This window comes from Schistocerca nitens, chromosome 6 (assembly GCF_023898315.1).
Source record: "Schistocerca nitens isolate TAMUIC-IGC-003100 chromosome 6, iqSchNite1.1, whole genome shotgun sequence".
Lineage (NCBI taxonomy): Eukaryota > Metazoa > Arthropoda > Insecta > Orthoptera > Acrididae > Schistocerca > Schistocerca nitens.
The window spans coordinates 125,336,864-125,359,171 of record NC_064619.1 but is presented as its reverse complement, the minus strand read 5'-3'; the positions used below and the strand labels follow the sequence as shown (position 1 = coordinate 125,359,171).

Genomic DNA, 22,308 nt, shown 5'->3' with positions numbered 1-22,308 from the left:
CTATCATACAGCTCACACTTACATGGTAGATCTGCCTTATCCTCCAAATAATGTTTTGCTACTGCTCTGTTCTAAAGGGCTTTCCACAATTTGTTTCTATGTACGCTGTCAAATGCGTTTTCAGTGTCCAGGAAGGTCATTAGTAGATCTGTTCCATACTCATAGTGCTGTTCCTGCAGTTGTCTTACAGCAAAAATTAGATCCACCATGGACCTTTCTGTTCTGAAGCCATGTTGCTCTTCTCTAATTCTTGTATCTAATTTTGCCCGAATTTGTGCTTCCAAAATTTTCTCAAATATCTTTGCACAATGACTCGTCAATGTTATCCCCCAATAGTTCTTGCACTCTTTTCTATTTCCCTTCTTAAAGATCGGGACAGTTATCCCCTTCTTCCAGTCTTCTGGGATCATCTTCTGTCGCCACACAATTTACATTACTCGATATAGCCATTGTATCCCCACGACTCCTGCTGCGCTCACCGTCTCTGCACTTAGTTCATCCAGACCTGGTTATTTCCCTCCCTTCATCTTGCCCAATGCCTCTTCCACTTTTCCCCATGTAAGGTCTTTTTCTATTTGCTGTTCCTTCTCTTCTTTTCTCCTCGGCTTGTTACTCCTCATCCAGATCTCGATTCGGGTTCAGGAGTTCTTCAAAATACTCCTTCCACATATTCTTGAGTTCTTCCTTAATTCTCTGTATCTTGTCCACTTTTGTTCACCATTTGAGCATAGTCTGTCATACCATTCTTCCTCTTACTTTTAATCATCCCATATAACACCTTTTTGAATCTTCTCTATCCTTCTCCATCATTCTGGTCCACTGTTCCATCCTCTTTCTTCTTTCCTCTGCCACCACTTGTTTTGCTTCTTTCTTTCTTGCCTGATACTCTTCCTTGGCTCTACTGTTCTCTTGTGGAACCATACCCTAAAGGCTCTATTCTTCTTCTGTACTATATCCTTTTGTTTTATCTTTCAACCAGGGTGTTTCTTTCCACCTTTTTTTATTGCGGTGTTACCTTAATGTCAGTGATATTCCTATTCATCTTACTATCGTACAGGAAGTAGTCAGCTATTGACTTTCTCTTTAAGTCTTGACAGTACCAAGTAATCTTGTGGCTCTCTCCTTTCCTGAACAAAGAGTTCCTAACCAGCAAGCTATTCCTTTGACAGAACTCTTCTTTCACCGTCCTCATTTCAACAGCCCCAATCCTCTGTTCCAATCACACTTTCGAAATCTTGTCTTTCTCTTCCAACGTGTGTGTTTAACCCTTTAACTACTCTGGACGTGCTAACGCGCGCACCTTTGTTCCTGTCCCTGTGTGCTCTGAACATGCTTTCACACGCCGCCAGTCCTTCTATCCTCACCAGAGCCCCATTAGCCGTTACTTTTCAGGGTTCCTGAAGGACCTTCACAGCTACCGCAGCGGTCCTGGGGCACAGACAGTCCTCACTGTACCTCGTTCCTACAGGCAATCTCCTACTTTATGCCATTGCCCATCTCCCATGACTTGGATGAGGGGCTGGACTTGTGGGAGATCAGAAATCATCATCATTGGAAATATTTGGTTGTGATTCAATCATGAACCTGCTGCCCCCCCCCCCCCCCCCCCCCACACACACACACACACTTGTGCCCCTACATTGTACTGGCTGGACACAACCAGCCAGCACATTGTACTGGGCACATATTTTTGTGTGTGTGTGTGGGGGGGGGGGGGGGGGGGTGCACGCGCATGTCCCTATTGATGACTCTTCACTTCTGCTATCCGGAGAGTGGTCTCCTCTCCTCCTGATCATGTGCTTTCTACCAAAACCATCTTACTATATCTGAACTAAGGTGAATCATTAATCCTAGGGCAAACACTTTAAAATTCAGGTTGTGATCCAATCCTGAACCTGTTGCCTCTCCTATTCCACAATAATTCACCTTTTGTGTGATGCTATCTTGGTTCACGCATTCAAAATAATTAGTTAAGTCACAAAAAATTTCCAATGATGATTTCTGGAGATATTTTGTGACTTAACTAATAATTTTAAATGTGTGAACCAAGATAGCATCACAAGAAAGTTGAATTATTGTTGAATAGGAGAGGCAGCAGGTTCATGGTTGTGCCCCTACATTGTACTGGCTGGACGCAACCAGCCAGCACTTTGTACTGGGCACATATGTATGTGTGTGTGTGTGTGTGTGTGTGTGTGTGTGTGTGTGTGTGTCCTCTAGCTAGACAAAGGACTCACCTTAGTTCAGCTGCTTTTCCAGTATGCATGGTACTGGTGTGTTGCAGGGCTATTTTTTGGGCTAATGTAACATACTGGGTTGCTGCTCTGGTCTGCAATCATAAGACTGCTTTGATACAGCTCTCCATGTTAGTCTATCTTATGCAGGCCTCTTTATCTAATAGGTAATATCATCTAATAGATAATAAAATACACTTAGAGCACAAACTGAAGTAATATTTGCTTGACACCTCTTTTCACTCCGTGTAGTAATATCTCAGTGTGGGAACGCAGAACCCCCCCCCCACACACACACACACACAGAGAGAGAGAGAGAGAGAGAGAGAGAGAGCAATTAAGTGCAACTCACTATATGTTAATTAAAAAAATAGCTTATGACTGTTGTGTAGGTGATCAGTGTGTTGCCATAGTTTTCACTGAAAAAACTGCTTTGTTCCACAGCATAGGGAGAGATTGCAGTTATGATCTGTGGAATACAAATACAACTAACTGAAAATACTTTCTCTTAAGATGAACACTGTTTTCTTCTTTTTTTCCCCAGAAATCGTAATGCTAGGAGAAGTTTCAGCATTTTGCAGTGAACCCTGCAATGCTCTTCTGGACTGTGGACATGTATGTTCTGGAACCTGTTCAGAATGCTTCCAAGGTCGGGTTCACTTGAGATGTACTAAAGATTGCGAAAAAATTTTGATATGTGGACACAAGTAAGTTTTACAATTCAAAGTAAATTATATTGTTTTCATTGTTTCTGAAGTATGCATGTAGGAATTTTCATTTATACGGTCAAAAAACGGTTACCGTGATTTGAGGAAAACAGGAAAGTTTCGAAGAACTTGAATTAAACTTTCCATTGTTAGCAGAATTGCTAGAGTGTATCCATAATATAAATTGAGAGAGTTAATCAATTTATCTCAATCTACAATTAAAAAGAGTTTCAGTTTTATCGATTTGTAGCCCTCCAGCCTCATCTTTCGGTGTACCTGTTAAGGTACACCAAACAAGTGTATGCATAATACAGTTATATTATGTATTACTTAAGTATTAATTTCCTTGATCTGTTTTGGTTGTGAAATCAGTTAATGTCCTTACTTTCATATCAAAAATGTACATAAATTACAGTTTCATATATTCACAGGAAAGAAACATTTGTAAAACATATTTTCCAATCTGTATATTTTGAATGTCATGTGATGGTGTTGACAGTCAGCTTAAATCTCAAATTAACAAGATGCATCTGAGATTGTTTGGGCAAGACACAGTAACAGGGTTTGTCATAAAATGATACTTACATTCTTCTATCGTCCACCAGACTGATGTGATGTAACAGAACTTTAGAGAAAACCGTAGTTCACTTGTACAGAAGTTCTCAAATCACACTCTACTCATTGGTGGAGATTTAAATCATCCAACAATTAATTGGGAAAATTACAGTTTTGTTAGTGGCTGGGATAAGACCGCCTGTGAAACATTACTAAATGCCTTCTCTGAAAACTATTTAGAACAGATAGTTAGGAACCTCACTGAAGATGGAAATACACTGAAGAGCCAAAGAAACTGGTACACCAGCCAAATATCGTGTAGGGCCTCCGCGAGCACACAGAAGTGTCGCAACACAATGTGGCATGGACTCGACTAATGTCTGGAAGTAGTACTGGAGGGGATTGACACCATGAATCCTGCAGTACTGTCCATAAGTTTGTAAGAGTATGAGGAAGGGGTGGCAATCTCTTCTGAACAGCAGGTTGCAAGGCGTCCCAGATATGTTCAATAATATTCATATATGGGGAGATTGGTAGCCAGCGGAAGTGTTTAAACTCAGAGGAGTGTTCCTGGAGCCACACTGCAGGAATTCTGGACATGTAAGTTTTCGCATAATTCAGCTGGGATTGCCCAAGTCTGTCAGAATGCGCAATGGACAGAATGGATGCGGGTGATAATACAGGATGCTTATGTACGTGTCACCTGTCAGAGTCTTATCTAGACGTATCAGGGGTCCCACATCACTCTAGCTGCACAAGCCTACACCATTACAGAGCCTCCACCAGGTTGAACAGTTTGCTGCTGACATGCAGGGTTCATGATGAGGTTGTCTCTGTACACGTCCATCTGTTCAGTACAATTTGAAACGAGACTAGTCCGACCAGACAACATGTTTCCAGTCATCAACAGTCCGACGTCGGTATTGACGAGCCCAGGCAAGGCGTAAAGCTTCGTGTTGTGCAGTCAAGGATACACGAGTGTACCTTTGTCTCCGAAAGCTGATATCGAAGATGTTTTGTTGAATGGTTCACATGCTGACACTTGTTGATGGCCCAGCATTGAAAATGCAGCAATTTGCAGAAAGGTTGCACTTCTGTCACATTGAATGATTTTCTTCAGTTGTTAGTCCTGTTTTTGGGCCACAGCGATGTCGGAGATTTGATGTTTTATCATATTCCTGATATTCACGGTACATTCGTGAAAAGAACGTGTGGGCGTCACCGAGCAGTGTGTCAGCAGTGCACAAGTAGCAGCAAGTGGCTTATTTAGCGTTCATGTAAGTGTAGTAGTCAAGTTGAAAATTTGTTTGAGGGTTCTTAGCGCACTTGTTTAATTAAATCCGTCAAATCATTGTGTAGTTTCGTAATTAGCAGGGCAGATTTGCATTTTAATATCTATGATGTGTAAAGTCGCGTAGTCGTCTTGTCATTTGTTTATTTCTTTCAAATAGTCTTTGTACATTACTGACAGTCGGGTTAGCCTTCTGCCGCCGAGCAGTGTGTCGGCAGTGCGCAAGTAGCAGCATTACTACATTTACTAGGCAGCCTTGTGTTTTTAATAACCGTTTAAATTTTGTATCGAATTGTTTGTGCTCTCTGTAGATTAATTTAGACGTTCTTATAACAACAGTATTTAGCATGGATAGGGGCTGCGACTGCTGTGTTCGGATGCAGGCTGAGTTGGCATCCCTTCACTCCCAGCTTCAGGCAGTGTTGGCTTTGGTCACACAGCTTGAGGCTGTTGCCAATGGGCTTCACTGTGGGGGTCCGGACAGGGGTTTGTCGAGGACGGCCAGCTCATCCCACGCATCCCCCGATTGGACTTCCTGAACGGAAGGCCTCTCCAGTTTGTCTGACGAACCGGTTTCAGGCTCTGTCTCCGGCTGATACTGATCTTCGGCCGGACATGGCTGTTTGTCCTGTTCCGGAGGTTGCCCCTCAGTGTGTACGATCCGGGCGGTCGCAGAGGGAGGGCTTACTGGTAGTTGGGAGCTCCAATGTCAGGTGCGTAATGGGGCCCCTTAGGGAGGTTGGCTGCAAGGGAGGGCAAGAAAACCAATGTGCACTCCGTGTGCATCCCGGGGGGAGTCATTCCAGATGTGGAAAGGGTCCTTCGGGATGCCATGAAAGGCACAGGGTGCACACATCTGCAGGTGGTCACTCATGTCGGCACAAATGATGTGTCTCGCTATGGATCGGAGGAAATCCTCTCTCGCTTCCGGCGGCTATCTGATTTGGTGAAGACTGCCAGTCTCGCTTGCAGGATGAAAGCAGAGCTCACCATCTGCAGCAACGTTGACAGGACTGACTGCGGACCTTTGGTACAGAACCTTTGGTACAGCTCAGAGGCTGAGACGGTTCTGCGACCGTGTAGGCTCTAGATTTCTCGACTTGCGCTGTAGGGTAGTGGGGTTTCGGGTTCCGCTGGATAGGTCAGGAGTCCACTACACACAGCAGGCAGCTACACGGGTAGCAGGGGTTGTGTGGTGTGGACTGTGCAGTTTTTTTAGGTTAGATGGCCTTGGGCAAGTACAGAAAGGGCAACAGCCTCAAAGACTGCGGGGCAAAGTCAGGACATGCGGGGACCAAGCAGCAATCGGTATTGTAATTGTAAACTGTCGAAGCTGCCTAGGTAAAGTACCGGAACTTCAAGCACTGATAGAAAACACCGAAGCTGAAATCATTATAGGTACGGAAAACTGGCTGAAGCCAGAGATAAATTCTGCCAAAAATTTTACAAAGGCACGGATGGTGTTGAGAAAGGATAGATTGCATGCAACCAGTGGTGGCATGTTTGTCGCTGTTAGTAGTGGTTTATCCTGAAGTGAAATAGAAGTGGATAGTTACTGTGAATTATTATGGCTGGAGGTTCTACTCAACAACCGAGCTAGGTTAATAATTGGCTCCTTTTACCGACCTCCCGACTCAGCATTAGTGGCAGAACAACTGAGAGAAAATCTGGAACACATCTCTCATAAATTTCCTCAGCATGTTATAGTCTTAGGTGGAGATTTCAATTTACCAGATATAGTCTGGGACACTCAGATGTTTAGGACAGGTGGTAGGGACAGAGCATCGAGTGACATTATACTGAGTGCACTATCCGAAAATTACTTCGAGCAATTAAACAGAGAACCGACTCGTGGAGATAACATCTTGGACACACTGATAACAAACAGACCCGAACTTTTCGACTCTGTAAGCGCAGAACAGGGAATCAGTGATCATAAGGCCATTGCAGCATCCCTGAATATTGAAGTTAATAGGAATATAAAAAAAGGGAGGAAGGTTTATCTGTTTAGCAAGAGTAATAGAAGGCAGATTTCAGACTACCTAACAGATCAAAACGAAAATTTCTGTTCCGACACTGACAGTGTTGAGTGTTTATGGAAAAAGTTAAAGGCAATCATAAAATGTGTTTTAGACATGTACGTGCCGAGTAAAACTGTGAGGGATGGGAAAAACCCACCATGGTTCCTACTGCGAAAGCAAAGAGAGCTTCACTGCAAATGTAAACACAGCCAAAACATCTCAGACAGACAGAAGCTAAACAATGTCAAAGTTAGCGTAACGAGGGCTATGCGTGTAGCGTTCAGTGAATTCGAAAGTAAAATTCTATGTACTGACTTGACAGAAAATCCTAGGAAGTTCTGGTCTTATCTTAAATCAGTAACTGGATCGAAACAGTATATCCAGACACTCTGGGATGATAATGGCATTGAAACAGAGGATGAGACCCGTAAAGTTGAAATACTAAACACCTTTTTCCAAAGCTGTTTCACAGAGGAAGATTGCACTGCAGTTCCTTCTCTAAATCCTCGCACAAACGAAAAAATGGCTGACATCGAAATAAGTGTCCAAGGAATAGAAAAGCAACTGAAATCACTCAACAGAGGAAAGTCCACTGGACCTGACGGGATACCAATTCGATTCTACACAGAGTACATGAAAGAACTTGCCCCCTTTCTGACAGCTGTGTACCGCAAGTCTCTAGAGGAACGGAAGGTTCCAAATGATTGGAAAAGAGCACAGGTAGTTCCAGTTTTCAAGAAGGGTCGTCGAGCAGGTGTGCAAAACTATAGGCCTATATCTCTGACATCGATCTGTTCTAAAATTTTAGAACATGTTTTTTGCTCGAGTATCATGTCATTTCTGGAAACCCAGAATCTACTCTGTAGGAGTCAACATGGACCGGAAACAGTGATCGTGTGAGACCCAACTCGCTTTATTTGCTCATGAGACCCAGAAAATATTACATCTACATGATTACTCTGCAATTCACATTTAAGTGCTTGGCAGAGGGTTCATCGAACCACAATCATACTATCTCTCTACCATTCCACTCCCAAACAGCGCGCGGGAAAAATGAACACCTAAACCTTTCTGTTCAAGCTCTGATGTCTCTTATTTTATCTTGATGATCATTCCTACCTGTGTAGGTTGGGCTCAACAAAATGTTTTCGCATTCGGAAGAGAAAGTTGGTGACTGAAATTTCATGAATAGATTTCGCCGCGATGAAAAACGTCTTTTCTTTAATGACATCCATCCCAACTCGTGTATCATATCTGCCACACACTCTCCCCTATTACGTGATAATACAAAACGAGCTGCCCTTTTTTTCACCCTTTTGATGTCCTCCGTCAATCCCACCTGGTAAGGATCTCACACTGCGCAGCAATATTCTAACAGAGGACGAACGAGTGTAGTGTAAGCTGTCTTTTTAGTGAACTTGTTGCATCTTCTAAGTGTCCTGCCAATGAAACGCAACCTTTGGCTCGCCTTCCCCGCAATATTATCTATGTGGTCTTTCCAACTGAAGTTGTTCGTAATTTTAACACCCAGGTACTTAGTTGAATTGACAGCCTTGAGAATTGTACTATTTATCTAGTAATCGAATTCCAACGGATTTCTTTTGGAACTCATGTGGATCACCTCACACTTTTCGTTATTTAGTGTCAACTGCCACCTGCCACACCATACAGCAATCTTTTCTAAATCACTTTGCTACTGATACTGGTCTTCGGATGACCTTACTAGACGGTAAATTACAGCATCATCTGCGAACAACCTAAGAGAACTGCTCAGATTGTCACCCAGGTCATTTATATAGATCAGGAACAGCAGAGGTCCCAGGACGCTTCCCTGGGGAACACCTGATATCACTTCAGTTTTACTCGATGATTTTGCCGTCTATTACTACGAACTGCGACCTTCCTGACAGGAAATCACAAATCCAGTCGCACAACTGAGACGATACCCCATAGGCCCGCAGCTTGATTAGAAGTCGCTTGTGAGGAACAGTGTCAAAATCTTTCCGGAAATCTAGAAATACGGAATCAACTTGAGATCCCCTGTCGATAGCGGCCATTACTTCGTGCGAATAAAGAGCTAGCTGCGTTGCACAAGAACGATGTTTTCTGAAACCATGCTGATTACGTATCAATAGATCATTCCCTTCAAGGTGATTCATAAGGTTTGAATACAGTATATGCTCCAAAACCCTACTGCAAACCGACGTCAATGATATAGGTCTGTAGTTTGATGGATTACTCCTACTACCCTTCTTAAACACGGGTGCGACCTGCGCAATTTTCCAATCTGTAGGTACAGATCTATCGGTGAGCGAGCGGTTGTATATGATTGCTAAGTAGGGAGCTATTGTATCAGCGTAATCTGAAAGGAACCTAATCGGTATACAGTCTGGACCTGAAGACTCGCCCGTATCAAGCGATTTGAGTTGCTTCGCAACCCCTAAGGTATCTACTTCTAAGAAACTCATGCTAGCAGCTGTTCGTGTTTCAAATTCTGGAATATTTCATTCATCTTCCCTGGTGAAGGAATTTCGGAAAACTGCGTTCAATAACTCCGTTTTAGCGGCACAGTCGTCGGTAACAGTGCCATCGGCACTGCGCAGCGATGGTATTGACTGCGTCTCTCCGCTTGTTTGCTTTACATACGACCAGAATTTCTTCGGATTTTCTACCAAATTTCGAGACAGTGTTTCGTTGTGGAACCTATTAAAGGCATATCGCATTGAAGTCCTTGCCAAATTTCGCGCGTTTGTAAATTTTAGCCAATCTTCGGGATTTCGCGTTCTTTTGAACTTCGCATGCTTTTTCCGTTGCCTCTGCAACAGCGTTCGGACCTGTTTTGTGTACCATGGGGGATCAGTTCCATCTCTTACCAATTTATGAGTTATGAATCTCTCAATTGCTGTTGCTACTATATCTTTGAATTTGAGCCACATCTCGTCTACATTTGCACAGTCAGTTCGGAAGGAATGGAGATTGTCTCTTAGGAAGGCTTCTAGTGACACTTTATCAGCTTTTTTAAATAAAATTATTTTACGTTTGTTTCTGGTGGATTTGGAAGAAACGGTATTGCGCCTAGCTACAACGACCTTGTGATCACTAATCCCTGTATCAGTAATGATGCTATTAGCTCTGGATTGTTTGCGGCTAAGAGGTCAAGTGTGTTTTCGCAACCATTTACAATTTGCGTGGGCTCGTGGACTAACTGCTCGAAATAATTTTCGGAGGAAGCATTTAGGACAATCTCAGATGATGTTTTCTGCCTACCACCAATTTTGAACAAGTATTTTTGCCAACATATCGAGGGAAGGTTGAAGTCCCCACCAACTATAACCGTATGAGTGGGGTATTTATTTGCTACGAGACTCAATTTTTCTCTGAACTGTTCAGCAACTATATCATCGGAGTCTGAGTGTCAGTAGAAGGAGCCAGTTATTAACTTAGTTCGGCTTTTAAGTATAACCTCCACCCATACCAATTCGCACAAAGTATCTACTTTGACTTCACTACAAGATAAACCACTACTGACAGACACAAACACTCCACCACCAATTCTGCCTAATCTATCTTTCCTGAACACCGTCTGAGACTTCGTAAATATTTCTGCAGAACTTATTTCAGGCTTTAGCCAGCTTTCTGTACCTGTAACGATTCAGCTTCTATGATTTCTATTAGCGCTTGAAGCTCAGGGACTTTCCCAGCACAACTACAACAATTTACAACTACAATTCCGACTGTTCCTTGATCCAAGCACGTCTTGTATTTGCCATGCACCCTTTGAGATTGCAGCCCACCCCGTACTTTCCCGAGGCCTTCTAACCAAAAAAACTGCCCAGTCCACGCCACACAGCCTCAGCTACCCATGTATCTGCCAGCTGAGTGTAGTGAACTCCTGACCTATTCAGCGGAACCCAAAACCTCACCACCCTATGGCGCAAGTCAAGGAATCTGCAGCCAACACGGTCGCAAAACCGTCTGAGCCTCTGATTCAGACCCTCCACCTGGCTCTGCACGAAAGGTCCACAGTCGGTTCTGTCAACGATGCTGCAGATGGTGAGCTCTGCCTTCATCTCGTGAGCAAGACCGGCAGCCTTCACCAAATCAGATAGCCACTGGAATCCAGAGAGAATTTCCTCAGATCCAAAGCGACACACGTCGTTAGTGCCGACATGTGCCACCACCTGCAGCTGGCTGCACCCTGTGCTCTTCATGGCATCCGGAAGGACCCTTTCCACATCAGGAATGACTCCACCCGGAATACACACGGAGTGCTCACTGGACTTCTTCCCCTCCTTAGCCGCCATATCCCTAAGGTGCCCCATTACGCGCCTTACATTGGAGCTCCCAATTACCAATAAGCCCACCCTCTGCGATTGCCCGGACCTTGAAGGCTGGTAGATGCCGATTTGCTTGACTTCTGGAAGGCGTTCAATACAGTTCTGCCTTATCACCTGATAAACAAAGTAAGTGCCTACAGAATATCAGACTAGCTGTGTGGCTGGATTGAAAAATTTTTAGCAAACAGAACACAGCATGTTGTTCTCAGTGGAGAGATGTTGAAGTAACCTTTGGCGTGCCACAGGGGAGTGTTATGGGACCATTGCTTTTCACAATATATATAAATGACCTAGTAGATAGTGTCAGAAGTTCCATGCGGCTTTTCGCGGATGATGCTGTGGTTTACAGAGAAGTTGCAGCATTAGATAATTGGAGCAAAATGCAGGACGATCTGCAGCATAGACAAATGTAATGTATTGCGAATACATAGAAAGAAGGATCCTTTATTGTATTATTATATGATAGCGGAACAAACACTGGTAGCAGTTATTTCTGTAAAATATCTGGGAGTATGCGTACGGAACGTTTTGAAGTGATCATATAAAATTAATTGTTGGTAAGGCGGGTGCAAGGTTGAGATTCATTGGGAGAGTCCTTAGAAAATGTAGTCCATGAATAAAGGAGGTGTATACAAAACACTCGTTCGACCTATACTGGAGTATTGCTCATCAGTGTGGGATCCATACCAGGTCGGGTTGACAGAGGAGATAGAGAAAGTCCAAAGAAGAGTGGTGCATTTCATCACAGGGTTATTTGGTAAGCATGATAGTGTTACGGAGATGTTTAGCAAACTCGAGTGGCAGACTCTGCAAGAGAGGTGGTCTGCATCGCGGTGTAGCTTGGTGTCCAGGTTTCGAGAGGGTGCGTTTCTGGATGAGGTATCGAATATATTACTTCCCCCTACTTATACCTCCCGAGGAGATCACGAATGTAAAATTAGAGAGATTCGAGCATGCACGGAGGCTTTCTGGCAGTTGTTCTTCCCGCGAACCATACGCTACTGGAACAGGAAATGGAGGTAATGACAGTTGGACATAAAGTGCCCTCCGCTACACAGCGTTGGGTGGCTTGCGGAGTATAAATGTAGATGTAGATGTAGATGCTGTGTCCCATCTCTCATGCGTCAACAAAGCTTCAGGGCCCAATGGAATCTTGGTCAGTTTTTATGCTGACTTGGCGGCTGAATTAGTGTAGATCCCTTGAACAAAAGGCAGTGCGTAGTTCTTGGAAACCAGCACAGGTCACACCCGTCTTCAAGAAGGATAGTAGAAGGGATCTACAAAACTGCTGTCCAATATCCTTGACATCGGTTTGTTGTAGAAACTTACCACATATTCTGAGCTCAAACATAATGAGGTATTATGAACAGAATGACCTCCTCAGAGCCAACCAGCATGGATTTCAAAAACATTGATCATGTGAAACCAAACTCTCACTTTTCTTACATGGCATACTGAAAGCTTTGGCTCAAGGCAATCAGTACCGCAACTATGTTTATTGTAAAAAGTACAATCGTATGGGGTATCAGTGGAATTTGTGACACTATTGAGAAGTTTTAGGTAGAGCTGGTTATCTTGGACAGAGTGTTATCGTAAGACGTAAAAGTAACTTCAGGTGTGCCCCAGAAAGTGTGTAGGGACGCTTGCTGTTCATGTTGGAGACAGTATTAATAGCAACCTCAGACCTTTTTCAGATGATGCAGTTATCTGTAATCAAGTACTACCTGAAAGAAGGTGCACAAATATTCAGCCAGGTCTCAATAAGGTTTCAGAGTGGTGCGAAGATTCGCAATTTGCTTTAAATGTTCAGAGGTGTAAAATTGTGCTCTTTACAAATGAAAAAAATGTAGTATCCTGTATCAGTGAATCACTGTTGGAATCGCCCAACTCATACAAATACCTGAATGTAACACTTTGTAGGGATATGAAATGGGTGAATGATAAAATAGGGTCTCTTGTGGGTAAAGCAGGTGGTAGACTTCCATTTATTGGTAGATTACTGGGGAAGTGCGATCAGTCCACAAAGGAGATTGCTTAAAAATCACTCATGTGACTGGTTCTAGAATATTGCTCAAGTGTGTGGGACCTGTACCAGTACGAATGGTCACATGTTTGTCTGATCTGTGGGGGAGTGTCACAGAATTACTGAAGAAACTGAACTGTAAGACACTTGAAGAGAGACATACAGTCTTCCAAGACAGTCTATTAACAAAGTTTCAAGAACCAGCATTAAATGGTGATTCTAGGAATATACTGTACTACAACCCCAATAACTGCGCACACAGAAGCATTCGAACAGTGATTCTTCCCATGCTCCAAATATGAAAGGAATGGGAAGAAACCCTAATAACTGGTCCTGTGGGACATAACCTCTTCTGTGTACCTCATGATGGTTAATTGTTGTCATGTTCTTATGCCCCAGAAACAAAGATGAAACCCTATGATTAAACAGGATAACTTCTTATTCTAAAAGGCACAGAAAAAAAAGGAAAAGTTTTACCATTCTGAAACACCATGGTGAATCCGACTGTCAAGAGTGAAGTATAAATCCATCTGACAGTCTCATGTTACAGGCTGTGAGCACCCAAATTACAACATGGATGTCATGTTGTGATGTCACTGCAAGACACCACACAGGCTAGTTTGTAGGCTTCAAATCAGCGGCGTTCCATCAGTACACATCAGACCCGCGAGTCACCACTGTCGACGCTAGCAGACCGAGCGCCACCACGTGGCTGGTCTTAAGAGATAACCTAGCACACTGCCCAGTTCTACAGCCAACTTTAGTAGGAATGGTTCACTCGTTATAACTTCAGAGATCTCAATTGCAGAGACACTAGTTTGCATAGCCTTCAGCTAAGTCAGTAGCTATGACCTAGCCAGGTGCCACATACAGTTTATGCATTGCCAATTGATCTATATGTGGGAAGCAATCAGAATTGTAAAGCAGTATTCACAGTTCAGTCAATAACTGCACTTGTAAATATTATTGTACAAAGTCAAGGTCAACGTTCATCACTGATGCTGAATTAAAGCTAAGTATTTAATTGTATTTCTGTCTACTAACTTCTAATCACCTAAGATGTTCCAGATACATCCCATTAATTATAGTTCATTGATCCTCACGTCAGCCTACATGGTCAACGCGTGCAATAATGGCCATCCCTTGTGATCAGACTAAGAGTCAAATTGTGTGACTCATCCGGGTCACCCTTTTTCCATGAGGCCCATAGTTACACTTCATACACAACACGCCACATAGGGGCACTGCATCTATGAGATGTCCCATTGTGACAGGTGAAATTTATACTATTCTATGTGTGCTACATGAACTATTTGGTCACAATCTAAAATTAGATGTGTTGTTGGCCTTTTAGAACACAATAGCATGTACAACAGTGACCAAAACCAAATGAAACAACTGCATTTAACTTGTTTCATCAAAACTACTAGACACACAAACACAAACCAGAATGGTACTGTCAAGTAAAATGACAAAGTACTGTTGAAGAGATACAACAGTTTGCTCAAGTTCTAACACTCTGGCATTGCAACAACACAGTAGTCATACTGGGTAACCACTGGATCCAAGTGTGTACTGTATTATACAAATCATCCTCCATCCAAAAGGCCATATGACAAAACTCTGACGAATTTAAAGACATGAACTGAACAATGTAGTAGGAAAATAAGGTTTAAAAATTACATTGTGCATGGGTATTTAAGATCCGTTCTTCTACTACAGTGTGAACTGTGCAGCTGAGACAGGTAACAGATACATCTGCTAGAGAGGCTGTGTGTGTGTGTGTGTGTGTGTGTGTGTGTGTGTGTGTGTGTGTGTGTGTGTGTGTCAGGAATGAACTGTAATTACCAGCCATCTGCCAGCTTGGATGCTTATAAGTATGGGTCTTGCTAGATGTAGTCAATTTATACATGGGTATACCAGTACAGGATACAGTTAAGCAGATTAAAAAAAAAATTCTATAAATGGGACGGAGGCCTAGCAGTGTGATGCTGCTCGGAATCTAGCGAACATTGCTAGAAAACCAAGCACAATAGACGTGATCATTCATAAAAATTATGAACATCCTGAAATCTACAAAACCACTTTTTTTAGATAATTAAATTGCCCTTGCAGAAAATGATATAACAAAAACTAAATATTCTTAAAGGCAACAACGGTTACAACCTTATAATAATAGGAAACTTGTATAGAGAAATGATAAGAAAGTGCCTAAGTATACATCGAGAAATTACTCTTCAAAAAGCTACATTGAGAAATTACTCTTCAAAAAGCTGACATGAAATGTAAAATTTCAAAGTGCACAGCAAGTGTACATACCTGAACAGATCTAAAGAGGTTTTCTTGGATCCAACATAGAAGTACTAATTTGCACAAATAAAACTTTATCTTTGAGAGTACTTAACTTATTACAGAAATCCAACACACCTTTCACAGTCATTTAATTGGATAGAAAAAAACCTACTCACCTAGTGGTGGCAGAACACATGCATAAAAGATGGTTGTAATTGGTAAGCTTTTGGAGCCAGTGGCTCCTCCTTCAGGCAGAAGGGTTGAAGAGGAATGAGGAGGGGTGAAGAAAAACAACTGGAGAGGTCTAGGAGAAGGGGTGATAGATTTCGGGAAAGTCACCCAGAACCGCAGGTCAGGAGAGACTTACCGTACGGGATGGGAAGGAAGGACTGATTGTTGGGAACTTCATAGGATGAGATTTGAAAACCTGAGAGCTTAAAGGTGGAAGATAGGATAATATGCAGACAGAGATTACTGCTTAAACATCATGCATGAGTTAATAAGAGTGAAAAGCTAAGTGCATCGTATGCTACAAAAGTGGAAGGGGGTGGTGCAAAATAGACAAGAAAGACAATGAAAGATGTAGAAAACTAAAACGGAATGAAGCAATGAGTAGTTACTGTGAAGAAATGCTGAGACAGAAGAAATTAATATAAATTAAGACCAGGTGGGTGGTTAGAACCAAGGTCACGTTGTAGTGCTAGTTTCCACCTGTGGAGTTCTGAGGAACTGGTGTCTGGGGGAAAAAAACAGATGTCGCGTGTGGTGAAACAGGCACTGAGGTCATGAATGTCATGTTATAGAGCATGCTCTGCAACAGGATAATGTGAGTTGCCGATGCAGAAGGCCCGTACAGCTGGTATATGACGTGTCATTTCACAGGTGGCTCTTCCTTTGATAGTATATGTTTTGCCAGTTAACAGGACTGTTATTGGTGGTGGTAGGAGGGTGCATAGGACAAGTCTTGCAGTGGGGATGGTCACAGGGGTAGGAGCCATATTGTAAGGAGATGGGTGCAGAAGGAGTATAGAAAATTGCGGAGATTGGGAAGGCAACGGAAATTTATTCTAGGGGTGGTGGGCAAAATTTCAGACAGAATGGATCTCATTTCAGAGCATGATTTTAGGAAGCCATTAACTCATTCCAGACTGGATAATACTACTGATTCACCAATGGTCTGCTCCGAAGCTTTTTTTTTTTTATAGAGGGATCAGCGTACCAGGATAGGATGTGATGGCCTGGGAAATCTGCTTTTTAACTAGGTTGGCTCAGTAATTACGTGCAGTGAAGGCTGAGGTGAGAATGGTGGTGTATTGTGGTAAAGAGTCTGCATCCGAACAAATTTGTTTGTCTTGGATGCCAAGGCTGTATGGGGGAATGTTTGACATGGAAAGGAAAGCAACTATCAAAATATAAGTACTGTTGTTTGTTGGGAGGTTTAATGTGGATGGAAGTGTCTAACTGGCCTTTGGTGAGGACGAGATCAACATAGAGGAAAGTGGCATGGGATTCAGAAAAGGACCATGTGAAATTTTAACTGGGAGAAGGTATTCAGAGATTCCAGGAATTTCAGCAGGTCAGCCTCACAATGAGTCCATATGGCAAATATGTCATCAACGTATCTAAACCAAACCAGGGGCTGAAGGCTTATGGATCCCAGGAAAGCCCCCTCCAAGCGACCCATGAGAAGGTTGGCATATGAAGGAGCCATACTCATTCCCATTGCCATACCCCTGATATGTTTGTATGTCTACCCCTCAGAGGTGAAGTAATTGCTGGTAAATATAAAGTTGATTAAGATGAGTAGGAAGGATGTCATAGGTTTGGAAGCAGGTGTGTGCTGACTGAGGACAGACAGACCATGTACTTGGGGGATGTTGGTATAGAGGGAGGTGGCATCAATGATGACAAGAAAAGTGTATGGTGGGAGTGGGATTGGGATTGGCACGGATTTCAGATGATCTAGAAAATGGTTGGTATCTTTGATGTAGGAAGGGAGTCTTTACTATGGGTTGCAAGTGTTGATCAACTAAGGCAGATATATGTTCAGTGGGTTCTTTGAAGCTAGCAAATACAGAATGGCCAGAGTGATTCGGTTTATGGATCTTAGGAAGAAAGAAAAAGGTGGGGGTGCAGGGATGCAATATGTAGAGGTGTCAGGTAGCTGGCATAGACCTTCACTAGTTTACTCCTTTTGATCAAGTACTGCATTGGTAGATCCTTTGTCCAAATCTCATCTGATGTAACCCCCAACAATCAGTCTTTTCTTCTCATCCCGTACAGTAAGTATCCCCTGACAAGTGGTTCTGGGTGACTTTCCCGAAATCTACCCCTTCTCCTAGACCTCTCCAGTCATTTTCCTTTACCCCTCTTCCTTCCCCTTCAATCTTTCTGCCTGAAGAAGAAGCCACTGGCTCCAAAAGCTTGCCAATTACAGCCATCTTTTATGGATGTGTTCTCCTGCCACTTGGTGAGTAGATTTTTTAATCTATCCAATTAAATAATTTTTTCAGTAATTGATTGTTTTGGTTGTTACAGTTTCATAGTCAGATATATACATGATTAAAAGTGGCAAGTGTTATAAAATGCATATAGGAGGAACAGGTAGAGTGTTAAAAAAGTGATTCAATAAACATATAGCTGTTGACAACAGTAATCACTCTACCCTCACAGAACATCTGAAATTGTAAAACAGACAATTATAGATACACGAGACAACTTACGTATTCTCCACATACTGGACAAAGGAAGAACATTAAACATTCAAAAGGAAACAGAAATTTGTAGTCATTCAATAATAAACCCAGACAGTCTGCTGGATAAGCAGATAAGACTCAGCTCAGAATATGTTAATTATTAAATCTGTACCCTTCTTTGTGTGTGTGTGTGTGTGTGTGTGTGTGTGTGTGTGTGTGTGTGTGCGTGCGTGCGTGCGTGTGTTTTACATCACAACAAAGCTTGCATTTAATTGTTTATAAAGAAAGTGGTCTTGTGAATGGTAGATAATGTAAACTTATTCTAATGAATGCAACCTGTGCCATATAGTCAGTATATTTGAGTGATGTAGACACAGAAGTGACAACGAAATGACTCTTCACTTTCTTGTGTAGAATGTATGAGACTGGCATCAGACTTACAGGAAAACATCATCCACATAGCTCAGACAGGTGTGAGTTATTGCACAATCAAAGTAACAGCTCATGACCTAATTTGCTGAGAATAATAACTGGCATTGTGGTTGACAGTGGAAGCAAGACTGAAGAAAAATCAAGGCATTTTTATAGGATTTGTCGGCCTGGAAAAAGTATTTTGTAAAATGGTGCAAGATGCTCAAAATTTGTAGAAAAATAGGGGTAAACTATATGGAAAGATGGGTATATACAATATGTACAAGAACCAAGAGGAAACAGTACTGGAAGACTAAGGACAAAGTGCTCGGATTAAAAAGGGTGTAAGACAGAGATGTAGTCTTTCATTTCTACTGTCAATCTATACCCTGAAGAAGCAGTGGTAAAAATGAAAGAAAGGTTCAAGAACGGTATTAAAATTCAAGGTCAGAGGATATCAGTGATATAATTCACTGATTATATTGCTATCCTTAGTGGAACTGGAGAAGAATCATAGGCTGTGTTGATTGGAATGATCAATCTAATGAGTACAGAATATGAGTTGAGAGTAAATCTAAGAAAGACAGAAGTAATGAGAAGTGACAGCAATGAGAACAGCAAGAAACTTCACATAGGAATTTAGGATCAGGAAGCATATGAAGTTAAGGAATTCTGCTACCTAGGCAGCAAAATTACCCATGATGGATGGAACAAGGAAGACATGAAAAGCAGGCTAGCATGGCAATAAAGGGGATCCCTGACCAAGATAAGTCTACTAGTATCAAACACAGGCCTTAATCTGAGGAAGAAATTTTTGGGAATGTACGTTTGGGGCACAGCATTGTATGGTAGTGAAACATGGACTATGGGAACACCGGAGCGGAAGAGAATCGAAGCATTTGTGACGTGGTGCTACAGAAGATTGTTGAAAATTAGGTGGGCTGAATAACTAAGAAATGAGGAAGTTCCTTGCAGAATTTGCTAGGAAAGGAATATAAGGGAAACACTGACAAGAAGAAGGGGCAGGATGATAAGACATCTGCTAAGACTTCAGGAAATTACTTCCATGGTACTCGAGGGAGCTGTAGTGGATAAAAACTGTAGAGGAAGACAGAGTTTGGAACTAATCTAGCAAGTAATTAAGGACATAGGTTGCAAGTGCTAATCTGAGATGAAAAGGTTGGCACAGGAGAGGAATGTTCTTTTTATATATGTATATATAAACAAAGATGATGTAACTTACCAAACGAAAGCGTTGGTATGTTGATAGTCACACAAACAAACACAGCTTATGGATATATTGTTAAATTGAGCATGCATTGATTTACAAGACATTTATGTCTACAATTTTATTACCATAGTTTGGATCATGACTTTCCATTGTGACTAGTAGAAATGCTCTGTGTTGTTTTAATATTTATTAGTAATTATATGCAACAACATTTGTGTCATGTGTGTCTCAAATTTTAAAATGGGAAGTTAGAGTAGGGTTTAACGTCCTATCAACAATGAAGTCATGAGAAATGGAAAATTTTAAAATACTTCCTTACATGTTCTTGTAGTCTCTAAAATTATTCTCTGTATGCTAGACCTTTATCTGGTTAGGGTCTGAGGGATAGCACATGGGCACAAGGTCACTTCCCAGCAAACATATTCTGTGGCTGGCCACTTTGTGAGTGGGGCTGTGCGTCACTGGTATGACAGGTCAGGTGGGAGCAACCCAAAAAACATATACTGTTTAATCTCTATGTTTTTATGGTGCATTTTATTTCATGACAATTGATGACAGAAAGATAGGGTTTTAAGAAAAATATATGACACATTTATATGATTAATTTCTTTTTCTTTTTTCTAATTCTTTAATTATTTAGGTCTTGAATGCATACAGTCTATTGAAAAACCTGTTCATTGCTCATGTATATTCTCAATAATAGATAACATTAGAGAATGTAAATTCTGTTTCGGGGTCAGCCAACAGTGGGAGCATTAAGTTATGCTAAATTAGACAAGTTGCTTCACTCAATTTGGATATTATGGTTAACATAATTTGACAGATAAAGCAGTGGCAGGAGAACACACATCTAAAGGTAATAGAAATCTGTAAGTTTTTGGAGGCAATGACTCCAAAAGGTTGCAAATTTCTGTGCCTTTAAATGCGTGTTCTCCTGTTGCCACTTGGTGAGTTTTATCTATCCAGTTACATTATGTTTCAAACATTATTTTTGTTGATATACACTGATGCCCCATAAGAAACTCATACAGGCATTTGTATTCAAATACAGAGATGAAATGTAAAGAGGAAGGACATGGAGCTGTGATCGGCAAACCCTATATAAGACTGAAAGTGTCTGGTGCAGTTGTTAGATCAGTTACTGCTGCTACAGTGGCAGAGCATGTAGCGATGAAGTGGGAATTTTCCCGTACTACCACTTCACGAGTATGCTGTAAATATCAGGAATCCGGCATAACATCAAATCTCTGACATCGCTGTGGCTGGAAAAAGATCTTGCGAGAACAGGACCAATGACAACTGAAGAGAATCATTCAACGTGACATAAGTGGAATCCATCTGCATATTGCTTTAGATTTCAATGCTGTGCCATCAGCGTGTGCCGGTGTGCGAGCCATCATCGATATGGGCTTTCAGAGCTGAAGGTGCACTCGTGTACCTTTGCTACAGGGTGTCTCCAGGAACACTCTTCTGAGTTTAAACATTTCTGCTGGCCACCAAACACCCCAGACATGAACTTTATTGAGCATATCTGGGATGCCTTGCAATCTGCTGTTCAGAAGAGATTTATTTATTTATTTACACATCAAGTTCCGTAGGACCAAATTGGGGAGCAAATCTAAGGTCATGGAATGTGTCACATGAAATTACAACATAAAAGTAACATCAGATAAAAATAAATGTTTATGAACCCGAAAAAAGTCAATCTATAAGTTTAAGCAATCAACAATGTGACAAGAATCAGTTTAGTTTTTGAAGGAACTCCTTGACATAATAGGAGGAATGACCCGTGAGGAAACTCTTCAGTTTCGATTTGAAAGCATGTGGATTACTGCTAAGATTTTTGAATTCGAGTGGTAGCCAATTGAAAATGAATGCAGCAGTATAATGCACACCTTTCTGCACAAGAGTTATTTAATTATTGACTCTATCTCCCTCTTGTCTGTTTCACTGAGGAGTATTTCAGACATCAATCTCAAGAAAGGCATTTGCCAAGAAAGTCGTATGATTCCCTATAGAAACTAAATTTTTATTTGATTCACCAGCAATGCTCAGAAAATCATTGTTAAATAATGTAAGTATATCTGATTTATCAGTAACAGAAATATTTTTACTGCGAACTGACTATATCATCAATCTTGTGCTGCTGACCAGACACTTCCTTCACAACTGACCATATGGTTTTAATTTTATCCTGTGAATTAGCTATTCTATTTTCATACCATATACTCTTTGCTTTCCTAATAACATTTTTAAGCACCTTACAATACTGGTTGTAATGGGCTACTGTAGCTTGATTGTGACTATTTCTACCATTTTGATATAATTGCCACTTTGTTCTACAAGATATCCTTATTCCACTAGTCAGCCACCAGGGCCGCCTGTTACTGCTAATACCCCGTTTAGATTGTTCTAATGGAAAGCAACTCTCAAAGAGGATGAGAAATGTTTTAAGGAAAGTATTATATTTGTCATCTATGTTACCGACCCCTATAAACATCCTGCTACTC

General features: G+C 41.7%; 1 protein-coding gene across 1 annotated transcript in view; it reads left to right on the top strand.

Annotated features, from left to right (window-relative positions):
* The window catches only part of LOC126263751 (NFX1-type zinc finger-containing protein 1-like), a 272,319-nt gene that overhangs the window by 182,047 nt on the left and 67,964 nt on the right, over nucleotides 1-22,308 (top strand). Inside the window, exon 11 of the mRNA XM_049960939.1 lies at nucleotides 2,779-2,941. Within this exon, the coding sequence (XP_049816896.1) occupies nucleotides 2,779-2,941 (163 nt within the window). The remainder of the gene's footprint in view (nucleotides 1-2,778; nucleotides 2,942-22,308) is intronic.